General features: G+C 45.0%; 1 protein-coding gene across 4 annotated transcripts in view; it reads right to left on the reverse strand.

The window, feature by feature from the left end:
• Positions 1–712: 712 nt before the first annotated feature.
• The window catches only part of HCK (HCK proto-oncogene, Src family tyrosine kinase), a 67,212-nt gene continuing 46,170 nt past the window's right edge, over positions 713–21,754 (reverse strand). For 3 of the 4 annotated variants that reach the window (XM_077111765.1, XM_077111791.1, XM_077111772.1), the window contains exons 7-13: positions 13,588–13,737; positions 13,111–13,263; positions 11,423–11,602; positions 10,628–10,704; positions 5,697–5,850; positions 3,620–3,751; positions 713–1,168 (exon numbers count right to left, since the gene is read on the reverse strand). In XM_077111765.1, the coding sequence (XP_076967880.1) occupies positions 966–1,168; positions 3,620–3,751; positions 5,697–5,850; positions 10,628–10,704; positions 11,423–11,602; positions 13,111–13,263; positions 13,588–13,737 (1,049 nt within the window). In that variant the 3' untranslated portion in view covers positions 713–965. Of the gene's footprint in view, positions 1,169–3,054; positions 3,123–3,619; positions 3,752–5,696; positions 5,851–10,627; positions 10,705–11,422; positions 11,603–13,110; positions 13,264–13,587; positions 13,738–21,754 lie in introns of all 4 variants that reach the window. The other variant, XM_077111782.1, reaches the window with a different exon arrangement.

A 21,754-nucleotide genomic window follows, 5' to 3' on the forward strand; every position in this document is an offset into this window, starting at 1 on the left:
CCTTGGGGGAGGGCCAGACGACAGACAAGCCCACATCGCAGTGTGGCCTGGCAAAAAAGCCAGGGTCCCGGATCACAAATCACTTCCAGCATTCTGGCAGAACCAAATCCTTGGAGACAAAATCCTGTCCAGAGCCAGTGAGGGAGGCAGAATAACGGTCCCCAATCACGTTCTTGTCCTGATCTCCAGAACCTGCGAAACTGTCACCGTAGATTCAAATGGAATTTTGCAGATGTGATTAAGTTGAGTATCTTGAGATGGCACGTTGATTCCGGACTATTCAGATGGGCTTGATATTGTAAAACGGGGGTCCTGATACATGAAGAGAGAGGCAGGAGGTGTGATGATGAAGCAGCATTTGGAGTGAAGGAATGTGGACAGCCTCTAGGAGCTGGGAAAGACCAGGAAATACACTGTCCCCTAGAGCCTGCAGAAGGAATGCAGTCCGGCTGACCCATCTTGGCCTTCGGACCTCCAGAAGCGTAAGATAATAAATTTGTGTTAAGCCACCGAGTTTGTGGTGTGTTGCTACAGCAGCAATAGGGGACTGAAACAGGCAATGCCTATTATAGGGTAACTAGAAACTTTCAGCACCAAATGCTACTTCTTATTACTGGTCTCTGGGAGGGCCCTTCCCCTTATCTGAGTTGCCATATAGCAAGAAGGCAAATCTGGGAATTGGAAGGACAAGAAAAGCAGATCTATTGGTAAATCCTTTGGCATTATACATTTTATTTAAATATCTCACTACTCTTGAGGTTTCCCATCCAAACCATCGCTGTGGCAGGGATCCAGCTGTCCCAGGCAATAGAAATATCAACTTGGCGTTTCCTGGGAGTGGCAGACTGTGGATGGCCAGAGTCAAAAAGAGACTGTCCCGTCCAACCCACCCTTCCACCAAGATGACGAAACTGCGGCTGGAGGGCGAGCGTGCGTCCGGGCTTCGGGAGGCCGCGCACGCCGGGTTACGGCTGCTGTTGGTACTGGCTCTCGGTGGCCGTGTAGAAGTCGTCCAGCACGCTCTGGGTGTACTCGAAGGTGGGCCGTTCCTCGGGGCGGTTCTTCCAGCAGCGCGTCATGATGTTGTAGAGCTCCTCGGGGCAGTGCTCCGGCCGAGGCATCCGGTAGCCGCGTTCCAGCGCCCGGATCACCTCGGGGTTCGACATCCCTGAGAAGGAGCCGCGGAATTAAAAGGGGGTAGGGGGTGGGGGTCGGGGAACGGGCCGGCGCTGCTTCCCCAGAAACCACCCTATTCCCCACCTCACCGTGGGAGCCGACACCCTCCCCCTAGAAAAGCCATCTTCCCCCTTTGCGGGCGGCTGGGGCACGGGACCAAGGGGACCCGGTTTGGGCCAACGGGAGCTGACGGGGAAGTCTGCTGGGGGGGGCGTGGGGGTGGGTTTCTGGTTAGTGTCCCTCCCTGATTAAAAAAGAAGCTTTCCTTTTCTTTCTTTTGGACACGGTGAGAGGATATGATACTTGGAGCATCATCTGGTCACCTGGGGAAGATAATCAGAGAAACTAACCCATAGCCCATAGCCCTCAGTACTGTTGAGCTGCTGAACTGACCAATCACCTAAACCAGGCTCCCTATAATGAGGAATAATAAATTGACTTATTTTTTTCAGCCATTTTTAATGTTATTTTACTACTTGCAGCCTAATGCTTCCTAATGCATATAAGATTCTGTAACCCACTGCCTGGTTTTTACTGGCACACTCTCAAGGGAAAACAATCCAGTGGCTAGGAGCATGTGCCCCTGTGAGCGGGCCCACTTCCTTGTCGTTTAGTAGAAATTTATTTTAGTTTTCCATAAGAACAACCATTTAAATGTCTAGCCCCAAATTTATATTATCAGTCTTAAACCCCTATACATCCATATGTCTCGTACCATATATCCAAATGCTTCTTTGACCATCTCTACCTGGATGTCTGTGAGTCCTCTTCATTAAATACGGCCCAAACAGAATTCTTGAATTTCTACCCTGAGTCCTTTTAATTGAAGATCAGTTGCACAAACAAAACCAAGGGAGTCATCTTTGACTCTTCTCTCTCCTCACCTCCCGCGTTATCCTTTCTTCTTTTGAAATATACCATGAACCCCTCAACTTTGCTCTGTCACCGTGGCCATACCCCTGTCCAGGCCACTGCCCACCACCTCTCACCTGCACCACTGCTGCAGCTGCCTGATGGGGCTTAGCTGCTCCGGTTCCCCAATTCACTGTCCGTGCTGAGCCAGGCCATCATTTAGAAATGGAAGTCAGATGCCAATTCCCTGCCCAAAACCCTCCAACAGCTTCCTGAGCGCTGAGACGACCCCCACACCCTGGACCCGTGGGCCCTGCATATTCTGTCCCCTGCTGACCTCATTGCCTACCACTCAGCCCTCCTATCTTGTCCTCCAGCCACCTGGCCTCCCTGCTATTCTTCACACACTCACCTCAAGCCCTGTGAGCTGCCAGTGCCTTCTACCCGGTGTCTTTTCTCTAGATCCTCACTCAACTGTTTCTGCTCAACTCTGACTGCCCCGACTCGCTCCCTCTCACGTGCCCCGGCTTTACTCTCTTCTCAGCTGGGATGTTTACTGGTTGCGTGTGTATTCCTCCAGACTAGAATGTGAGCTCCTCGTAAGCAGGGGCCACATCTCTCACTGTGTCCTCAGGGCCTGGCATACAGTAGGAACTCAATAAATACCATTAAATGAACCAAGTATCTATATCCTTATCCTGTAATTACTTCCATTTTTTTTTTTTTACAGGCAGAGATACTGGGGAAGGAGAAGTGAAGTGAATTTCTCAAGGAACAATAATGGATGGGGACAGGATTCAAATTCAGGACTCTATTCATCTTGCCACCTCTTGCCTCCTCTCTCCAGTGCTCTGGACACAGATATTCCAGGAGACATCCCAGACGAAAAAGGACAGAGAACAACATTATTTATTGAGCAAGTTAGGCACAGCTTTCTATGCCCATCATGGGATACTCAGTGTAGGGCACTGCCCGGAGGCATGAGAATGGACTCACCCATTCAACAAATAGTTACTAAGAACCCACCATGCGTCCAGTGCAGAGATGTCAGGACACCGTGGATAAACTGGTACATGACTTCCAGCCTCCTGAAGCTGAGTTTGATGGAGAGCAGTATTAAGCTAACACATTGTTACCAATTGTAACAGTAAAGAATATTATGAGAGAGATGTAGGTTCTTTAGATGATGGAATGATGAGGTGCAGCATTAGATGAAACAGGCCAGAATGAGGAATTTGGTATTTCATCCTAATTATCTCCCATTAAACAGTTAGGGGTACACAAGGAACAGTTCTGGTTCAGTTTAGAGAGAGCCCTCTGGCAGCATGTGGAAAGCAAACTGGAGAGAGGCGAGAAAGCAGGGAGCTGGCCAGGAGCCCATTGCACCATCTAGGCTGGAGATGATGGCCTGGACTCTGGGGGAGGCTGGGGCATTAGAAATGGGCAGAATGAAGGGCCAAGTATGGGGAGGCTCAGGAATATTAGGGTGAGGATCAAGGGCCTGGTCTAAATGGACACATTAACAAATAAATGAGAGAGGGAGGCCAGGTTAGGCCCTGGTGGCACCCCAAAGAGATGCCTCTTTCCCCACCTGGGTAAGGGATCCGGCCGTAGGTGACGATCTCCATGAGCAGGATGCCAAAGGACCAGATATCTGACTTGATGGTGAAGCAGCCAAAGTTGATGGCTTCGGGAGCTGTCCACTTGATGGGGAACTTGGCCCCTGCAGGGTTGGACAGAGACACGTCAGGAGGAGTCTGGGAAGCAGCTGGCAACAGCTGCCAACACTGACCCTGCAGAGTGCTATTTCCCCACAACCTGGGCATCCCTGTGGAGCCAAGGAACATCCATTCTGAGGACAGATGGCTAAAGTGGGAGCAGTCTGGGGTGTGTGGTGAGGGAGCTCATTCTCGGGGGGCCACCTCTGTTGATTCTGTTGAGAGCACAGTCAACTATAGGTACTGAAGAGTAGAGTCCTAGAAGTCATAAAATCCTGGGGGAGAGGACTTCAGGAGCCTTTGAGTCCAGGTGACAGGTGATGCCTCAGTCCCCTTACCTGGGGAGGCGTGGGGGAAGAGAGTATTTGGGCAGGCTGGCACTGAAGTCTGCCATCCGGGGCTCTGAGGTTGCCATCAGCTACTGGGCATCTGCCCCTGTCCTACTTCCCTCCTTCCACTGGGATGGGTTTAGTTAACTTTTTGCTAGTGATTTCTATCATAATGATATTGTGGTTGGGGAATGGGGTCTACAGGACACACTCCAAACTTCTTTAGAATTTAGTGAGACTTGCTTTATCGCCTAGAACAGTCTCAAGTTTTAAAAATGCTCTATGTGTTTTTTTCCTTCTTGCTTTCCTTCCCTCAGATGAAGAAAGTTTTTTTATTCTTGCTTATTCTCTCCTGGTTTGCAAATCATACATTCTACTTTTATTCTTTCAGTAGCTGTCCTTAGTTAAAAATTTTTAAGCAAATTATAAAGTGAAATAAAGCGCACAAATTTTTAATGTACAACTTGATGCATTTTTATATATGATATGTCCTTTTAATCACCACTCAGATAAAAGTCTAGGACATTTTCAGTATCTCAGAAGGTTCCGTCCTGTGCTGTCCCAGTCAGTAAATTCACTCTAGATAACCACTGTTCTGACTTGTGTTGCCATAAATGAATTCTGCCTATTTCTTTAAACTGCTTTGTTGAAATATAATTCACATACCATAAAATTTACCCATTAAAAGTATACAATTCAGTGATTTTTAGTATATTTGCAGAGATGTGCAGCCATTACCACAATTAACTTTTATCACCCCCAAAAGAACCCCTGTACCCATTAGCAATCACTTCCCATTTCCCCCCAAATCCCATAGCCTAGGAAACTACCAATCTTTCTGTCTCTATAGATTTGCCTGTTCTGGACATTTCATATAAAGGAAACCATACTATGAGTGGCCTTTGGCATCTGGCCTCTTTCACTTAGGAACGTGTATCAGTTTTCATCCATTTTGTAGAACTTCATCCCTCTTTATTGCTGAATAATATTCCATTTGGGTACACCACATTTTGTTTATCCATTTATCAGTTGAAGGACATTTTAGAATGTTTCCATTTTTTTGGCTATTATGAATAACGCTGCTATGAGCATTTATGTACAAGTTTTGCCCTGCTTTTGAATTTCATATAAATAGAACCAACCAGCATGTATTCTTTTGTGTCTGATTTCTTTCATTTCAACATTATGTCTGGGAGAATCATCCATTTTGGTACACGCAGCATTGGTTTGTACGTTTTCATTGTTGTACACAATTATACTGTGTAGATATTCCACAATCTATATATCCATTCTATTGTTTATGGACATTTGGATTCATCCCAGTTTTGTCTCTTATCCATAAACCTGCTTTTACCCTTATTTTTAAATGTACTTGCCTTAACTAAGTCTAAAATTGATCAATATTTCTCTATCTAGTCCAACATCTCCTTCTGGAAGCCACTGGGTGGGACTCTTAAGTCAAGGACATTATAATAACAAAATAGTTACAACATTGTAATAATACAGAGCTAATCCCAGGGCAGGCCTCAGCATTTTACAGCTCACACTCACAGACATTAATTCTCAATTCTCACAGTTCTTCCACGTGGGCACGACGGGCGCACGTGGCTGCGTTTCCTACCTTCCCGAGCCGTGTACTCATTGTCCTCAATGATCCGAGCCAGCCCGAAGTCGGCAATCTTACACACCAGGGACGCAGACACCAGGATGTTGGCAGCCCGAAGGTCTCGGTGAATGTAGTTCCTCTGCTCGATGAAGGCCATGCCCTCTGCGATCTCCCAAACAGAGACACCCTCAGACCCGGCCCAGCGCACAGCAGAAGGATGTGCAAGAGTGAGGAAACTGCAAAGTGTGTGTGCCGGGTCCCCTTTTCCGCTGGGAGGGCCCTGGGCTCAGGCTGGCATTTCTCTGTCTGCCCACCCAGGTCGGGGGGCATCCCTAGGACCTGGGTCAGTTTCGGGGCTTCTCTGAAGTTCCTATACTTCCAGAGAGCACTTTGAAAAGTACCCCAGGAAAACGCCATGGAATTATCTCCCCAGGATTTACTGGAGGAGTGAGGTAAGTAATCTCTCTCACCCCTCCCTTTTCTCTCTCTCTCTCTGTTATACACTTGCAACATTACACATCTCAAATCACTATGAAAAGCTTTCACCCCTCACTCCTTTGCCAAGGACAACCTAGGCTCATGTCATATTCTCATGTGTCTCCTATACCTTCTTCATTCCCAAATCCAGGGTAGGGAAAATCCATTACGTCATTCAACAGGTGTCTATTGAGTGTTTTGTGAGTACCAGGCGTGTCCTTCAAACAGGAATAACAAAGCAGGGTACCAGGATAGGGGGTGCAGAGGGCTTTTTTGCACTGGGTTATTAGGGAGGGCTGTTTGAGGAGGTGGAATTTAAGCCAAGGTCTGAGTGAAGATAATAAAGTGTGTCAAATGAGAAAGTGCCAGGCAGAGAGAATATCAGGTCAAAGACCTGAAGGTGGGAATGGGCTTGGGTGCTTGGGGCAGAGCAGGGAGGCCAGAGGGGCTGAGCAGAAGCCGGGGGTGGGAGGGGAGGTTCCTACCACGTAGGGCTGGTAGGCTGGGGGAGGAGGCCGGTTTTATTCTGAGCACCATGGGAGAAGCTTTGAGCAGGAGAGTGGCATCATCTTTTGCATGTTTTAAGATTGCCATGGCTGCAGAGGGGACTCACGGACTCTTACTCACAAGGGGGGCCCTGGGCGCCTCCAATAGAGAGACTTGGGATAGTGATTTAGAGAGATTTTCACTAACAAGGGTTTGGACAAACGAGCTTTCTGATTAACCCTCAGATATCTAGAAAACAGCACTTATGGTTCACAAACTGGCCTGCAGGCCCCTGGTGACGAGGGCTATCATGATCCCAATTTTACAGAAGGACACTTGCTCCAAATCATACTGTCTGGAAAATTCTGAAGAGGTCAGACTCAAAGCAGTCTGCAGATTCCCCATCCAGGGCTCCATGGCATTTCATAAATTAACCAGAACTCCAGTGTACTGGGTGACCCACGCTGGGTGCAGTGTGATGCGATTCTTTTGGCGGGAATATGGCCAGAGTGACCCACCAAGCGACCACCGCTGGCTCAAGGCCCAAGGTGTGTGTGTTTGCAGGGAGTGGCCAGCAGGGGGCACCCACGGCCGTCAGAACTGAGGTTCAAGGTCTGAGACTTTCCAACTTTCCAACAAAACCTTGAAAGGGAGTTTCTGATTTTGCCTGGGGTAGAGGAGTAGGGTGTGGGGTGAGACAGGGGCTGGCCTGGGAGGTGTGGAAATTTTATAAAGAGTCCTTGGGAGAATAGTTATCAGCAGCTCTTTTTTTTTTTTTTTTTTTTTTACTGGTCAGGCACCAGAAATCGAATCCGGGTCCTCTGGCATGGAAGCGAGCATTCTTGCTTGCTGAGCCACCATGGCCTGCCCATCAGCAGCTCTTATGCAGACATTGTAGCTGATTCATTTATTGTAAGATGATTCTTAAACCTGCGGAAAGCATTGACTGGGGGAAGGACTCTTGCTGTCAGCCTATTTTACAGAGACAGTAGTAACTGGCTCAAGGTTACAAAGTTGCAAGTGGCAGAGCAGGATTGGATCTCCAACCGCCCACCCCTTGAATCCATGCACTTACCCATCACTCTATGCAACCTTTTTTGCCTTACAGTTAGCACAGAGTAGGCACAAATGCTGGTCGTTACCATTTATTTAGCACCCGCTGACATATATGCATGTATTATCTCACTGATTTTCACATGAGCTCCATGAGGCACGGGTAACTAAGACTGGAGTCAGACCAGCTCAGATTGAGCCCCATAGCTCTGTTATCTCTAGCAAGCTACTTCACCCCTCTGTGCCTCACTTTCCTTTTCTGTAAAATTGGCCCATTAATAGCAACTGCCTCCAAGGGTCATGTGAGGCTTAATCCTCTAAGCCTACCTCAAGGGCTTAGAACAGTGTCTGGCATGGAATAAGTGCCCACTTCAATGGCAGCTATCCATGCTCCCTGTTGAGGAATGTAGGGTTCAGGGAGGTCAAGAAACTTGCTCAAGGTCACACCAGCAAAGCTGGAATCAAATCCAAGACTCTGACTCTTGAGCCCATAGGCTTAACGGTGTGGCTTCTCAAGGTTTGTCAAATGAATGAATAATGGATGGGTTCACTGGGCCCAGGGTCAGTCTAAGAATTGGAGGTTGTCAATGTGGGTGATGTCACCACACCATTTTTAGACCACCATGATTTTGCACACGGGGACTTGGGTTTGCTCCCAAGAATCTCTGGGAATCACAGACTTAGAACAGGAAGAGCCTGTACGAATATTCCAGCCTAGGGTTCCTTGAAATGAACCCTGCTGACTCCTTGGGGCCGTCTGGGGGTCGGGAGACAAAAGAAAGGCCACATGTGAGGCTACTCCCCCTTCAATCAGAGCAGCTCTGCTTTGACTTATTGTTCTATATTCAGTTACTGTGTAAGATTTTATTTGACCTAAAAAAAAAAGCTTTCAAACTCGAAAACCACAAGTGAGGTCCAAATGCCTCATTTGACAAATGGGGAAACTGAGACCTAGAGAAGGGACCAGGGTCATACAGCCAGTTGGTGACAGGGTTGGGCCCCCTCCACTGCGTCAGTCTGTCTCTCCGGGACTGGGGGGTGAAGACCAGGTCCCTAAGTGGGCTCCTTCCTATGCCTGGGCGCTGAGGCCGCCTCTGTTTCTGGAAGTACAAGGTCCTCTTTTGTCTTTCCAGGATCTCTTTCCCGGCTTTGGTTTCTGTTTTCCCATCTATGAAATGGGGCAAGTAACTCTGATCCTAGCCCATGACCTCCACAAGATTTCTGCCAATTTATGGCTATAATTTAGCAACTGGCCAGACTATTATTTCCATGGGGACAGGGCCTTCATTTCCATATGCCTCTAGAGTTTCAGGCTCTGAAAGGCAGAGCCTTTAATTATACCTTGTCGGTGGCCTTTGGGCCCCTGGTCTCCCAAGATTTGCATAACCAAATGAGCTCTGCCTCTGACATCTCCAGAAAGCTCAACCCGAGGCCCTGGTGCAGGGCTCCTTTCATTTCCAACAGGTGGCAAACCACACCCCCTTCACACGTGTCAATCCCTTGGCTCCATCTGAACATGCTGATTCTTCTTTGAGACTGCCCCTTCCTCTCCTCTTTATCTGCCTAACTTCTACTCATCCTTCAGGCCTCAGCCGCAAGGCCAATTCCCTAGGGAAGCCTTCTCTGATTGCTGCTGGACCAGGCTAAATGCTTCAGCTCTGCACTCCCATAACACCCCTTATACCCACCCTGTTTTTGCACTGATAGGAGAGAGGACGAGGCAGGATGGAAGCAGGGATGAGAGGAGCTGTCAGGGGCGTGAGGAAAGAGCTGAGAAAGAAAGGGGGGCGGGTTATGACGTGTGTCTGGATTTGTGTACACTAGTTATTTTGCTGGGCACTGTGTTCTTTTGATTCTCAGCCAGGACCACTTGGATCGTGTTTCTCTAAGAGATTCGGTTGTTTAATGTCAGTCTTTCCATCTGGACTATAAATTGTGAGGATGGGAAACTTTTCTATTTGGTTCACTGCTGTATCCCTATAACTAGCACAGTAACTTAAGCCAAGCCATTTAACTTCACTGGACCTCAGTCTCCTCATCTGCGCTTAACTTTTTCTGTATGCCTTAATTTCCTATTCTGAAAAATGGGCAGACTGTTACACTGGTGGCCCCATATAAACCATACCTCCCCAGAGTCACACCTGTGGGTGGTCCCCCCCCCACCCCCCCACCCCCACACACGTGCTGTCTCTGGGCTTGACTATGTGATTTGCTTTGGCCACATCAGCAAATGGGGTGCAAGCATGAGGCTTAGCTTCTTGGAACCTAGCGGCCATGTTGTGAAGAAACTCCGTTTAGCTCACAGAGTGATAAGAGGTCATATGGAGAGACAAAGTGGAGGACAAGGAACTGCCCAGCCCAGCCCAGGCAAGCACTCAGCAGGCTGCATCCACACCATGGACCAGCTTTACCATGTGCAGCAGAGGAGCTACCCGGCCAAGCCCAGTGCACCCACAAAATGCGCCGCTGTTTGAGCTACTAAGGTTTGGAGAGGTTCGTTGTGCAAGAACAGATCGTGAAAACCTCACCTTCTAAGGCTAAATGTGAGGATTAAATAAGTTAGTAAATATACTTAGCTGTCAATAAATGTTTGCCATCATTGTCATTATTATAGTTTGTGCTATACTATATATATATATATATATATATATATATATATTTTTTTTTTTTTACATGGGCAGGCACCGGGAATCGAACCTGGGTCCTCGGGCATGGCAGGCAAGCATTCTTACCTGCTGAGCCACCATGGCCCACCCAGTGCTATACTATATTCATTGCTAGCACATACTTAGTTGGCAATAAATATTTGCCATTATCGATATTATAATACTGAGCACATATTATAGTATGTGCTCAATGAATACCTGTTGAATAAATAATGCATTCCTGCCTGCCTCCTCCCACCTGCCCATCTGCCCCACTAGACTTACCTGAGCTGAGAAGTCAATGAGTTTTGGCAAGGGCTGCTTGCTGCCTTCTTCACTTTTCAAAAAATCCAGCAGGCTGCCTGCACGGGGAAAGGAACTTTATGTTACTCTGTTTTTGTTAAAGTTTTTCATGGATTTAAATGAAAATATTTATTTATCACTCCTAGTGCTTGAGAAACAGAATCTGAGTTATCATGTCATGGCTCTGTGACTGCTAGACCGAATTTGACTGAGGCAGTTATCGCAGTCTGGGTAACCGGAGCCATCGCTTTATAAAGTTGGCAGATCGTCTATTTAGAAAGTAAAACAAAAAATAGGATTTCCGTCTATTTAGAAAGTAAAACAAAAAGTAGGATTTCAAATCTCACTAACTGAAGTTGTGTGAGATGTTTCTTGTTTATCCAAAAATGGGCAGGGGTTGAAAATGGTTGTGAAACGGTGGCTTAAAAAACATCCCTAAGAAGCTGTGAATTGTGGCGGAGTTGGGTAGAGGGTGCTCTGGAATCCATGCCTTGCCGGCAGATGGGGGGAAGCCACTGCTGGTCATGGTGAACCCATCATCACCCAGGGGTGGCCACTGCTCCGCCTGACCCCTGGGGTCCCCTGAACGTGATCTCACCCATTAATCGGGAGGACAGGGCGGGCACATACTAAGGGGCTCAACGAGTACTTGTCAGAAGAGTTCCTGGCCAGGCTGGGGGCATCGTGGGGGCTAGAACTGTGTTGGGGTCACCTCTGCATCCCCAGTGGACCAGGATGGGTCCGGGCGTGAATCCCCAGCCCCCCAGAAGGCGGCACCTTTGGCCATGAACTCCGTGATGATGTAGATGGGCTCCTCCGAGACCACCGCGTACAGCTTCACCAGCTTGTCGTGCTGCAGAGTCTTCATCACGTTGGCCTCCGCCAGGAAGGCCTCCACCGACATGCTGCCCGGCTTCATCGTCTTCACTGCCACCTTGGTGTGCTTGTTGTAGGTGGCTGGAGGGGGGCGCGGGGTGGGGAAGGGGGTCAGAACCCACTGGTCTCCTCCCACAGCCCTGAAAGGCCCGGCGGCAGATCTGCCTCCTCCAGAAAGCCTTCCCTGCCTAGCCCAGCTCTCGGAGAGGCATGGGGAGCACGGGCTTTGGTCTCTAATAGATGTGCGCTGGAAGGCCCGTTCGCTACTTCCTGGCTGTGTGCTCTTGGGCAAGTCACTTAGCCTTTCTGAACCTTCGTTTCCTTATCTTCAAAGTGGAAGTGATAAGCACTCCCTCTGAAGGATTAAAAAACAGCCTCAAACACTTCTCTCTCACTCATACACACACACACACACACACACACACACACACACACACACACACACTCCACATATACCACCACCTAATGCTTTAACTTTAACAATGCTCTTGAAATAAATACCAGTCAATGTGGCCCACAGGGCTATGCAGGATTTCGCTCTGCTCATTTCTCCAGCCTTGTCATCCACCAACCCCACTTCTGCTTTTATGGCCCAGCCACTCTGTGGGTCATTTAGTTCCTCAAGCACTGAGCTCCCCCTCCCACCACAGGGACTTTGTACCAGCTGTTTCCTCACCCCATTCCACCCCTCTGCATTGTGTGGATCCTGTAAATCTCATAAATTACTTGTGTTTTCATCTTTGCCTTGGACACCAGGAAGCTCAAATCCAGATTTCGTAAGAGTGTAGAGCCTTATATAATACTTTTTGTTGTCTAACTTCACTACTCAGATCTGTATTAGCTTCCTCATTGTATTTTGTCTTTGCCACATTGTCTTATTCAGTGCCTGGCATGTAGCGGACTCGAGATATATAGCTGGATTACGTGAATTATAAACTTATTTGACGTGGCTGTTGTTTGCACCTTTTGTGAGCTGCCTTCACTGACACTTGGAGCTCCGAGGGCTATAAACATATTGGGTGCATCAGTCCTCGGGCCAGGCGCTTTTATGTACTGCCTCTAGCTCACAACCCTACAAAGCAGGCATTACTGTTCTCATGTTATTGGAAAGAAGACAGCAGGGGTGGAATGTGCATTTTTAGGGTCCCACAATGCCTAGCACAAGGCCAGGTATACCATAAGTGCTCAAAACAGCTTTCTTATTGGTTACCAACATTGAATTCATCTGGAAATCTCCAACTTGCATTTTCCCCACTTTGAATTTTCATCACTCTGAGAAGCCCTGATTATCTCCACCCCAAACTGGTAGAGTGTGCCAGCTCCACGGGAGGGACGAAATTCCCCGTCCAGGACATTTGCTTCTCAGAAGGAAGTATTTGACCCCGACAAGCTTGGCCTCAAAGGCAAATCGGTGTTTGCATGAGCAGGACAATTTGGTTTGCTATCAGAGGAAGGAATTACTCCCTTATGGCTGTTATTCAAATCTCCCCTTCTGCCATCTCCCACTTTGACTCAGGTGTTCCTGGAAGCAAATGACCTTTCTCTCCCCTCTCCTGCCTTACCCCCACCCTCTGGCCCTCAATCCTTACCCATCCAGACTTCCCCAAACTGCCCAGCTCCAAGTTTCTTCTCCAGCTTGAGGGATTCCCGGGGGATCTCCCAGGCATCTTTCTCCCACGGCTTCTGGGGCTTGGAGGACACGCAGGGCACTGTCATCTTCTGGCAGAGCCCATCGCTGGTCTCTGGAACAAAGTTCTGGTCAGTAGAGGGCAACCAAGCCCCCTCGGAGGTCTCCTGTCCCGGGCACTGCACCTGGCCAACATTCTGAACTAGTCGCCACCATCAGGGACACGCCCAGGAGAGCAGAGCATGACGAGAAGCCAACTCCACTCCCCGATCCACGGGCCTGAGATTTCGGGAGAATCCAAAGCAACCTTTATCTGGGGAGGGTTGGGGGTCCTGCAACAGGAAGAGCTCTGCAGGCCTCTGAGGCTGCAGTGTACCCTTGCCTCGGGCTCTCCCCACAGGAGAGTCAGGTGGGGATGCAGCCCCAGGGCAGGACTCACTCTTGTAGTAGGCCACCAGCTCCTGCAGCGTGTTGAAGGTGCTCCGCGGGGAGATGTAGAAGCCCCCGCAGTCCAGCGTCCGGATCTTGTAATGCTTCACCATGTCCCCGTGCTGGGGGTCATAGTCACGCACGGACAGCGAGTAGCTCCCTGCATGGTCAGACAGAAACCCCACGGAAGTGAGACCTCAGGGGCCTGCTGCCTCCCATCGGCACCCGAGACGCCTGCCTGACACCTCGGGAAGGCCGCTGCTGACACCGTGGGGTCAGCGGGCTGTGGGGTCGGGCTGCCTGGCTTCTCATCCAGACCCCGCCATGTACCAGCTGGGCAAGTGTTTATGACACCCCCTGGGGCCTCAGTTTCCTTATCTGTAAAATGGGCACAGTCATCATACCTCCCTACTTCATAACGTTGCCTGAAGAGTAAAAGAGGCAACACCCTTACAGTATTTGGGGAACACCCAGTAAACACTGGCTGAAGACAAACAAAAAACAAGCCCCAGTGGCTGACTAATGGCCTCCAAAGATGCCCAGGTTGTCATCCTCAGAACCTGTGACTGTGTTGCCCGATGTGGCAAAAGGGACTGTGCACACGTGTTAAGTGAGGGGTCATGGGTTATCAGGGGAGCTCGGTGTGATCACAGAGAGGTAGGGTTAGAGTTGGTACAGGAGAGGTGATGGCAGAAGCAAGAGGTCAGAGAGATGTGAGGAAGTGGCCAGTGACCAAGGAACGCGGGCAGCCTCTAGAAGCTGAAAGAGGCAAGAAAGTGGATTTTCCCCAGAGCCTCCAGAAGGAACCTGTCCTGGCTGACACTTTGACATAAGCCCAGCGGAACTGATTTTGGACTTCCAACTTCTAGAATTATAAGAGAATAAATCTCTGTTATTTCAAGTCACTAAGTTTGGGGAAATTTGTTACAGCAGCAACAGGGAACTAATACACATGTCAGCACCTGGGCCAGGAAACCACGTCTTTCAGTCCATGGCCATAGATCTGCCACTTAGGCTCTGCGTGTCCCTGGGCAAGCTGTGAGCCTGTCCCTCGGTTTGCTCGGTTATAACAGCCCTAAGTCATAGGATTTGGAGGGGGCAGGTAAATAAGCTAATACATGCGGAATTCTCAGCCCAATTTCCGGCACCTAGTTCAATAAATATTAGCAATCACGATTAATGTAGTAAAATGCCAATTATATTGAATAATGTATAAGTAAGATAATAATTGATACATGCAGGAATTCACTCCTTTTTTTTTTTGAAATGACAGATTTAACTTTAATAATTGAAATCACACACAACAAAATCACAAGGAACGATTTTCCTTGACTTGCCATTCCAATATCTTGTTTGGTATCACTTGAGAACGAATGATTCCAACTCTCTCAATGTCAAAGTTTTGCACTCAGCCAATCGTTAACATGTGGTGGTCCGTCATTAACATGTACTGAGTACACACTGAATAGACAGGGAACTGCTCAACTTCCTGGATCCTCAAGGAAAGCAGCAGTGAAATACCGAGAGAAGGAGAGTTCCGGATCCACTTAGCATTTCTGACTTATGCTGGAGGGAGCCCAGAAAGGTGTTTGGTTATAGTGCCCTTGCAAAGATTTGGTCCACTATTGAGTGGGGCTGGGTGTCTGCTTCATACTAGGACTCTGAGTTCTCTCCAGATTCACTGGGGAAAAACCTGAATTTTCAGTTCTATTAACAAAGTGAACTTCCTGAGGTCCTTTGATTTCATGGAGCACCTGTCGTATGCCAGCTATATATATATGCCAGATGCTCTGAGGATACAAAGCTAGCGATAGAGAAGATAAAACAATTATGACCCCATACACTATCCTGTGACTCAAATATAATCACACTTATTTAAATTCTTCAATTAATTGGCCTACCCATACCTTTTTGCGTGTGTGTGTGTTTTAAATCTTTTTTAAAGATTTTTTATGAATTAAAAAAATAAAATTACAAGAAGCACAAACATTCCCAACACATACACTCAGCAATTCACAATATCATCACATAGTTGCATATTCATCATCATGATCATTTCCCACACATTTGCATCAATTCAGAAAAAGACATAAAAAGACAACAGAAAAATAAAACAAAAACAGGAAAAAAAAATTTTACATACCATATCCCTTACCCCTCGCTTTCACTGATCACTAGCATTTCAAATTAAAATTATTTTAACATTTGTTCCCCCTATTATTTATTTTTATTCCATATATTCTACTCATCTGTTGACAAGGTAGATAAAAGGAGCATCAGACACAAGGTCTTCACAATCACACAGTCACACTGTGAAAGCTATATCATTATTCAATCATCATCAAGAAACATGGCTACTGGACAACAGCTCTACATTTTCAGGCAGTTCCCTCCAGCCTCTCCATTACATCTTGACTAACAAGGTGACATCTATTTAATGTGTAAGAATAACCTCCAGGATAACCTCTCGATTCTGTTTGGAATCTCTCAGCCATTGACACTTTATTTTGTCTCATTTCACTCTTCCCCCTTTTGGTGGAGAAGGTTTTCTCAATCCCTTGATGCTGAGTTTCAGCTCATTCTAGGGTTTTTCTCAATCCCTTGATGCTGAGTCTCCGCTCATTCCAAGATCTCTGTCCCACGTTGCTAGGAAGGTCCACACCCCTGGGAGTCATGTCCCACGTAGAAAGGAGTAGGGTGGTGAGACTGCTCGTTGTGTTGGCTGGAGGGAGGGGCCACATCTGAGCAAAAAAAGAGGTTCTCTTGGGGGTGACTCTTAGGCCTAAATTTTCAGTAGACTTGACCTATCCTTTGCGGGGTTAAGTTTCATATGAACAAACCCCAAGACTGGGGACTCTGCCTATAGCTTTGGTTGTCCACACTGCTTGTGAGAATATCAAGAATTCAACTTGGGGAAGTTGAATTTCTCCCCGTTCTCACCACTCCCCGAAGGGGGCTTTGCAGATACTTTTCCACTCACTGATCAAATCACTCTGGGATTCATTGAGGCATCACTCTGGACAAACCAACAAAATCTCATGTTCTACCTGAGATTCCAAGTACTTACGGCGTTCAATCAAACTATCTATATAAGTTATATTAGGAAATGCACTAGTCAAAATATTATTTTGTAACAGATAAACATTTTTTGCTTTAGTCTCACACAGAAGGTGACATTTTAAAATATTAATTACCATCTATTCTCAGTACCCTGCAATAATAACATTCCTTTGTTCTTCCTCATGCAAAAACATTTTTAAAATTGTACCTTGTACATTTCATTGTTATTATACACTCTAGGCATTCCTAGATTATACCATCTCAATCTTTAACATCTATCTTTCTGATTTCAAAATGTCCCCAGCCCTCCCCCCTCTATCATTCTCACATGCAGCTTCATTCAGTGTTTCAACATAATTATATTACAGTTAGGTAGTATTGTGCTGTCTATTTCTGAGTTTTTGTATCCAGTCCTGTTGCACAGTCTGTATCCCTTCAGCTCCAATTACCCAATATCTTACCCTATTTCTATCTCCTGATGGTCTCTGTTACGAACAAAATATTCCAAGTTTATTCACTAATGTCAGTTCATATCAATGAGACCATACAGTATTTGTCCTTTAGTTTTTGGCTAGTCTCACTCAGCATAATGTTCTCTAGGTCCATCCATGTTGTTACATACTTCATAAGTTTATTCTGTCTTAAAGCTGCATAATATTCCATCGTGTGTGTATACCACAGTTTCTTTAGGCACTTGTCTGTTGATGGACATTTTGGCTGTTTCCATCTCCTTGCAATTGTAAATAATGCTGCTATAAACATTGGTGTGCAAATGTCCGTTTGTGTCTTTGCCCTTATGTCCTCAGAGTAGATACCTAGCAATGGTATTGCTGGGTCATATGGAAATTCTATATTCAGCTTTTTGAGGAACTGCCAAACTGCCTTCCACAGTGGTTGTACCATTTGACATTCCCACCAACAGCGAATAAGTGTGCCTCTTTCTCCACATCCTCTCCAGCACTTGTCATTTTCTGTTAATGGCCATTCTGGTTGGTGTAAGATGATATCTCATTGTGGTTTTGATTTGCATTTCTCTAATCTCTTCATGTGCCTTTTGGCCATTTGTATTTCCTCTTCTGAGAAGTGTCTGTTCAAGTCTTTTCCCCATTTTGTAATTGGATTGGCTGTCTTTTTGTTGTTGAGTTGAACAATCTCTTTATAAATTCTGGATACTAGACCTTTATCTGATATGTTGTTTCCAAATATTGTCTCCCATTGTGTAGGCTGTCTTTTTACTTTCTTGATGAAGTTCTTTGTTGCACAAAAGTGTTTAATTTTGAGGAGTTCCCATTTCTTTCTTTCTTTCTTCAGTGCTCTTGCTTTAGGTGTAAGGTCTATAAAACCGCCTCCAATTATAAGGTTTATAAGATATTTCCCTACATTTTCCTCAAACCGTTTTATGGTCTTAGACCTGATGTTTAGATCTTTGATCCATTTTGAGTTAACTTTTGTATAGGGTGTGAGATACGGGTCCTCTTTCATTCTTTTGCATATGGATATCCAGTTCTCTAGGCACCATTTATTGAAGAGATTGTTCTGTCCCCGGTGAGTTGGGTTGACTGCCTTATCAAAAATCAAATGTCAGGTGGGCCACGGTGGCTCAGCAGGTAAGAATGTTTGCCTGCCGAGCTCGAGGACCCGTGTTCAATTCCCAGTGCCTGCCCATGTAAAAAAAAAAAAAAGCACTTGAAAAAATCAAATGTCCATAGGTGAGAGGGTCTATATCTGAGGACTCTATTCAATTCCATTGGTCAATATATCTATCTTTATGCCAGTACCATGCTGTTTTGACCACTGTGGCTTCATAATATGCCTTAAAGTCAGGCAGCGTGAGACCTCCAGCTTCGTTTTTTTCCCTCAAGATACTTTTAGCAATTCGGGGCACCCTGCCCTTCCAGAGAAATTTGGTTATTGTTTTCTCTATTTCTGAAAAGTAAGTTGTTGGGATTTTGATTGGTATTGCGTTGAATCTGCAAATCAATTTAGGTAGAATTGACATCTTAACTATATTTAGTCTTCCAATCCATGAACACGGTATGCCCTTCCATCTATTTAGGTCTGCTGTGATTTCTTTTAGCAGTTTCTTGTAGTTTTCTTTGTATAGGTCTTTTGTCTCTTTAGTTAAATTTATTCCTAAGTATTTTATTCTTTTAGTTGCAATTGTAAATGGAATTTGTTTCTTGATTTCCCTCTCAGAACGTTCATTACTAGTGTATAGAAACACTACAGATTTTTGAATGTTGATCTTGTATCCTGCCACTTTGCTGTACTCGTTTATTAGCTCTAGTAGTTTTGCTGTGGATTTTTCAGGGTTTTCGACATATAGTATCATATCATCTGCAAACAGGGATAGTTTTACTTTTTCCTTTCCAATTTTGATGCCTTGTATTTCTTTTTCTTCTCTAATTGCTCTGGCTAGAACTTCCAACACAATGTTGAATAACAGTGGTGATAGTGGACATCCTTGTCTTGTTCCTGATCTTACGGGGAAAGTTTTCAGTTTTTCCCCATTGAGGATGATATTAGCTGTGGGTTTTCATATATTCCCTTTATCATTTTAAAGAAATTCCCTTGTATTCCTATCCTTTGAAGTGTTCTCAACAGGAAAGTATGTTGAATTTTGTCAAATGCTTTCTCTGCATCAATTGAGATGATCATGTGATTTTTCTGCTTTGATTTGTTGATATGGTGTGTTACATTAATTGATTTTCTTATGTTGAACCATCCTTGCATACCTGGGATGAATCCTACTTGGTCATGATGTATAATTCTTTTAATGTGTTGCTGGATTCGATTTGCTAGAATTTTGTTGAGGATTTTTGCATCTATATTCATTAGACAGATTGGTCTGTAGTTTTCTTTTTTTGTAATATCTTTGCCTGGTTTTGGTATGAGGGTGATGTTGGCTTCATTGAATGAATTAGGTAGCTTTCCCTCCACTTCAATTTTTTTGTAGAGTTTGAGCAGGATTGGGACTAATTCTTTCTGGAATCTTTGGTAGAATTCACATGTGAAGCCGTCTGGTCCTGGACTTTTCTTTTTGGGAAGCTTTTGAATGACTGATTCAATCTCTTTACTTGTGATTGGTTTGTTGAGGTCATCTATTTCTTCTTGAGTCAAAGTTGGTTGTTCATGCCTTTCTAGGAAGTTGTCCATTTCATCTACATTGTTGTATTTATTTGCATAAAGTTGTTCATAGTATCCTGTTATTACCTCCTTTATTTCTGTGGGGTCAGTGGTTATGTCTCCTCTTCCATTTCTGATCTTATTTATTTGCATCCTCTCTCTTCTTCTTTTTGTCAATCTTGCTAAGGGCCCATCAATCTTATTGATTTTTCTCATAGAACCAACTTCTGGTTTTATTGATTTTCTCAATTGTTTTCATGTACTCAATTTCATTTATTTCTGCTCTAATCTTTGTTATTTCTTTCCTTTTGCTTGCTTTGGGGTTAGTTTGCTGTTCTTTCTCCAGTTCTTTCAAGTGGACAGTTAATTCCTGTATTTTTGCCCTTTCTTCTTTTTTGATATAGGCATTTAGGGCAATAAATTTCCCTCTTAGCACTGCCTTTGCTGCATCCCATAAGTTTTGGTATGTTGTGTTTTCATTTTCATTTGCCTCGAGATATTTACTGATTTCTCTTGTAATTTCTACCTTGTTTAAGAGTGTGTTGTTGAGCCTCCAAATATTTGTGAATTTTCTGGCGCTTTGCCTATTATTGATTTCCAACTTCATTCCCTTATGATCTGAGAAAGTGTTTTGTATTATTTCAATCTTCTTAAATTTGTTGAGACTTGCTTTGTGACCCAGCCTATGGTTTATCTTTGAGAATGATCCATGAACACTTGAGAAAAAGGTGTATCCTGCTGTTGTAGGGTGTAATATCCTATAAATGTCTGTTAAGTCTAGCTCATTTATTGTAATATTCAAATTCTCTGTTTCTTTATTGATCTTCTGTCTAGATGTTCTGTCCATTGATGAGAGTGGGGAATTGAAGTCTCCAACTATTATGGTATTTGTGTCTATTTCCCTTTTCAGTGTTTGCAGTGTTTACATCATGTATTTTGGGGCATTCTGGTTCTGTGCATAAATATTTATGATTGTTATGTCTTCATGTTGAATTGTTCCTTTTATTAGTACATAGTATCCTTCTTTGTCTCTTTTAACTGTTTTACATTTGAAGTCTAATTTGTTGGATATTAGTATAGCTACTCCTGCTCTTTTCTGGTTGTTATTTGCATGAAATATCTTTTCCCAACCTTTCACTTTCAACCTATGTTTATCTTTGGGTCTAAGATGTGTTTCCTGTAGACAGCATATAGAAGGATCCTGTTTTTTAATCCATTCTGCCAGTCTATGTCTTTTGATTGGGGAGTTCAATCCATTAACATTTAGTGTTATTACTGTTTGGGTAGTGCTTTCCTCTACCATTTCGCCTTTTGTATTTTGTATATCATATCTAATTTTCCTTCTTTCTGCACTCTTCTCTACACCTCTCTCTTCTATCTTTTCGTATCTGTCTCTAGTGCTCCCTTTAGTATTTCTTGCAGAGGTGGTCTCTTGGTCACAAATTCTCTCAGTGATTTTTTTGTCTGAAAGTGTTTTAATTTCTCCTTCATTTTTGAAGGACAATTTTGCTGGGTATAGAATTCTTGGTTGGCTGTTTTTCTCTTTTAGTAATTTAAATATATCATCCCACTGTCTTCTCGCCTCCATGGTTTCTGCTGAGAAATCTACACATAGTCTTATTGGGTTTCCCTTGTATGTGATGGATTGCTTTTCTCTTGCTGCTTTCAAGATCCTCTCTTTCTCTTTGACCTCTGACATTCTGACTAGTAAGTGTCTTGGAGAAGGTCTATTTGGGGTATGCTGCACTTCTTGGATCTGGAATTTTAAGTCTTTCATAAGAGTTGGGAAATTTTCAGTGATAATTTCTTCCATTAGTTTTTCTCCTCCTTTTCCCTTCTCTTCTCCTTCCAGGATTCCCACAACACATATATTTGTGTGCTTCATATTATCATTCAGTTCCCTGAGTCCCTGCTCATATTTTTCCATTTTTTCCCTATAGTTTCTGTATCTCGTTGGATTTCAGATGTTCCGTCCTCCAGTTCACTAATCC

The sequence above is a fragment of the Tamandua tetradactyla genome, chromosome 1 (assembly GCF_023851605.1).
Source record: "Tamandua tetradactyla isolate mTamTet1 chromosome 1, mTamTet1.pri, whole genome shotgun sequence".
In the NCBI taxonomy this organism is placed as follows: Eukaryota; Metazoa; Chordata; class Mammalia; order Pilosa; family Myrmecophagidae; genus Tamandua; species Tamandua tetradactyla.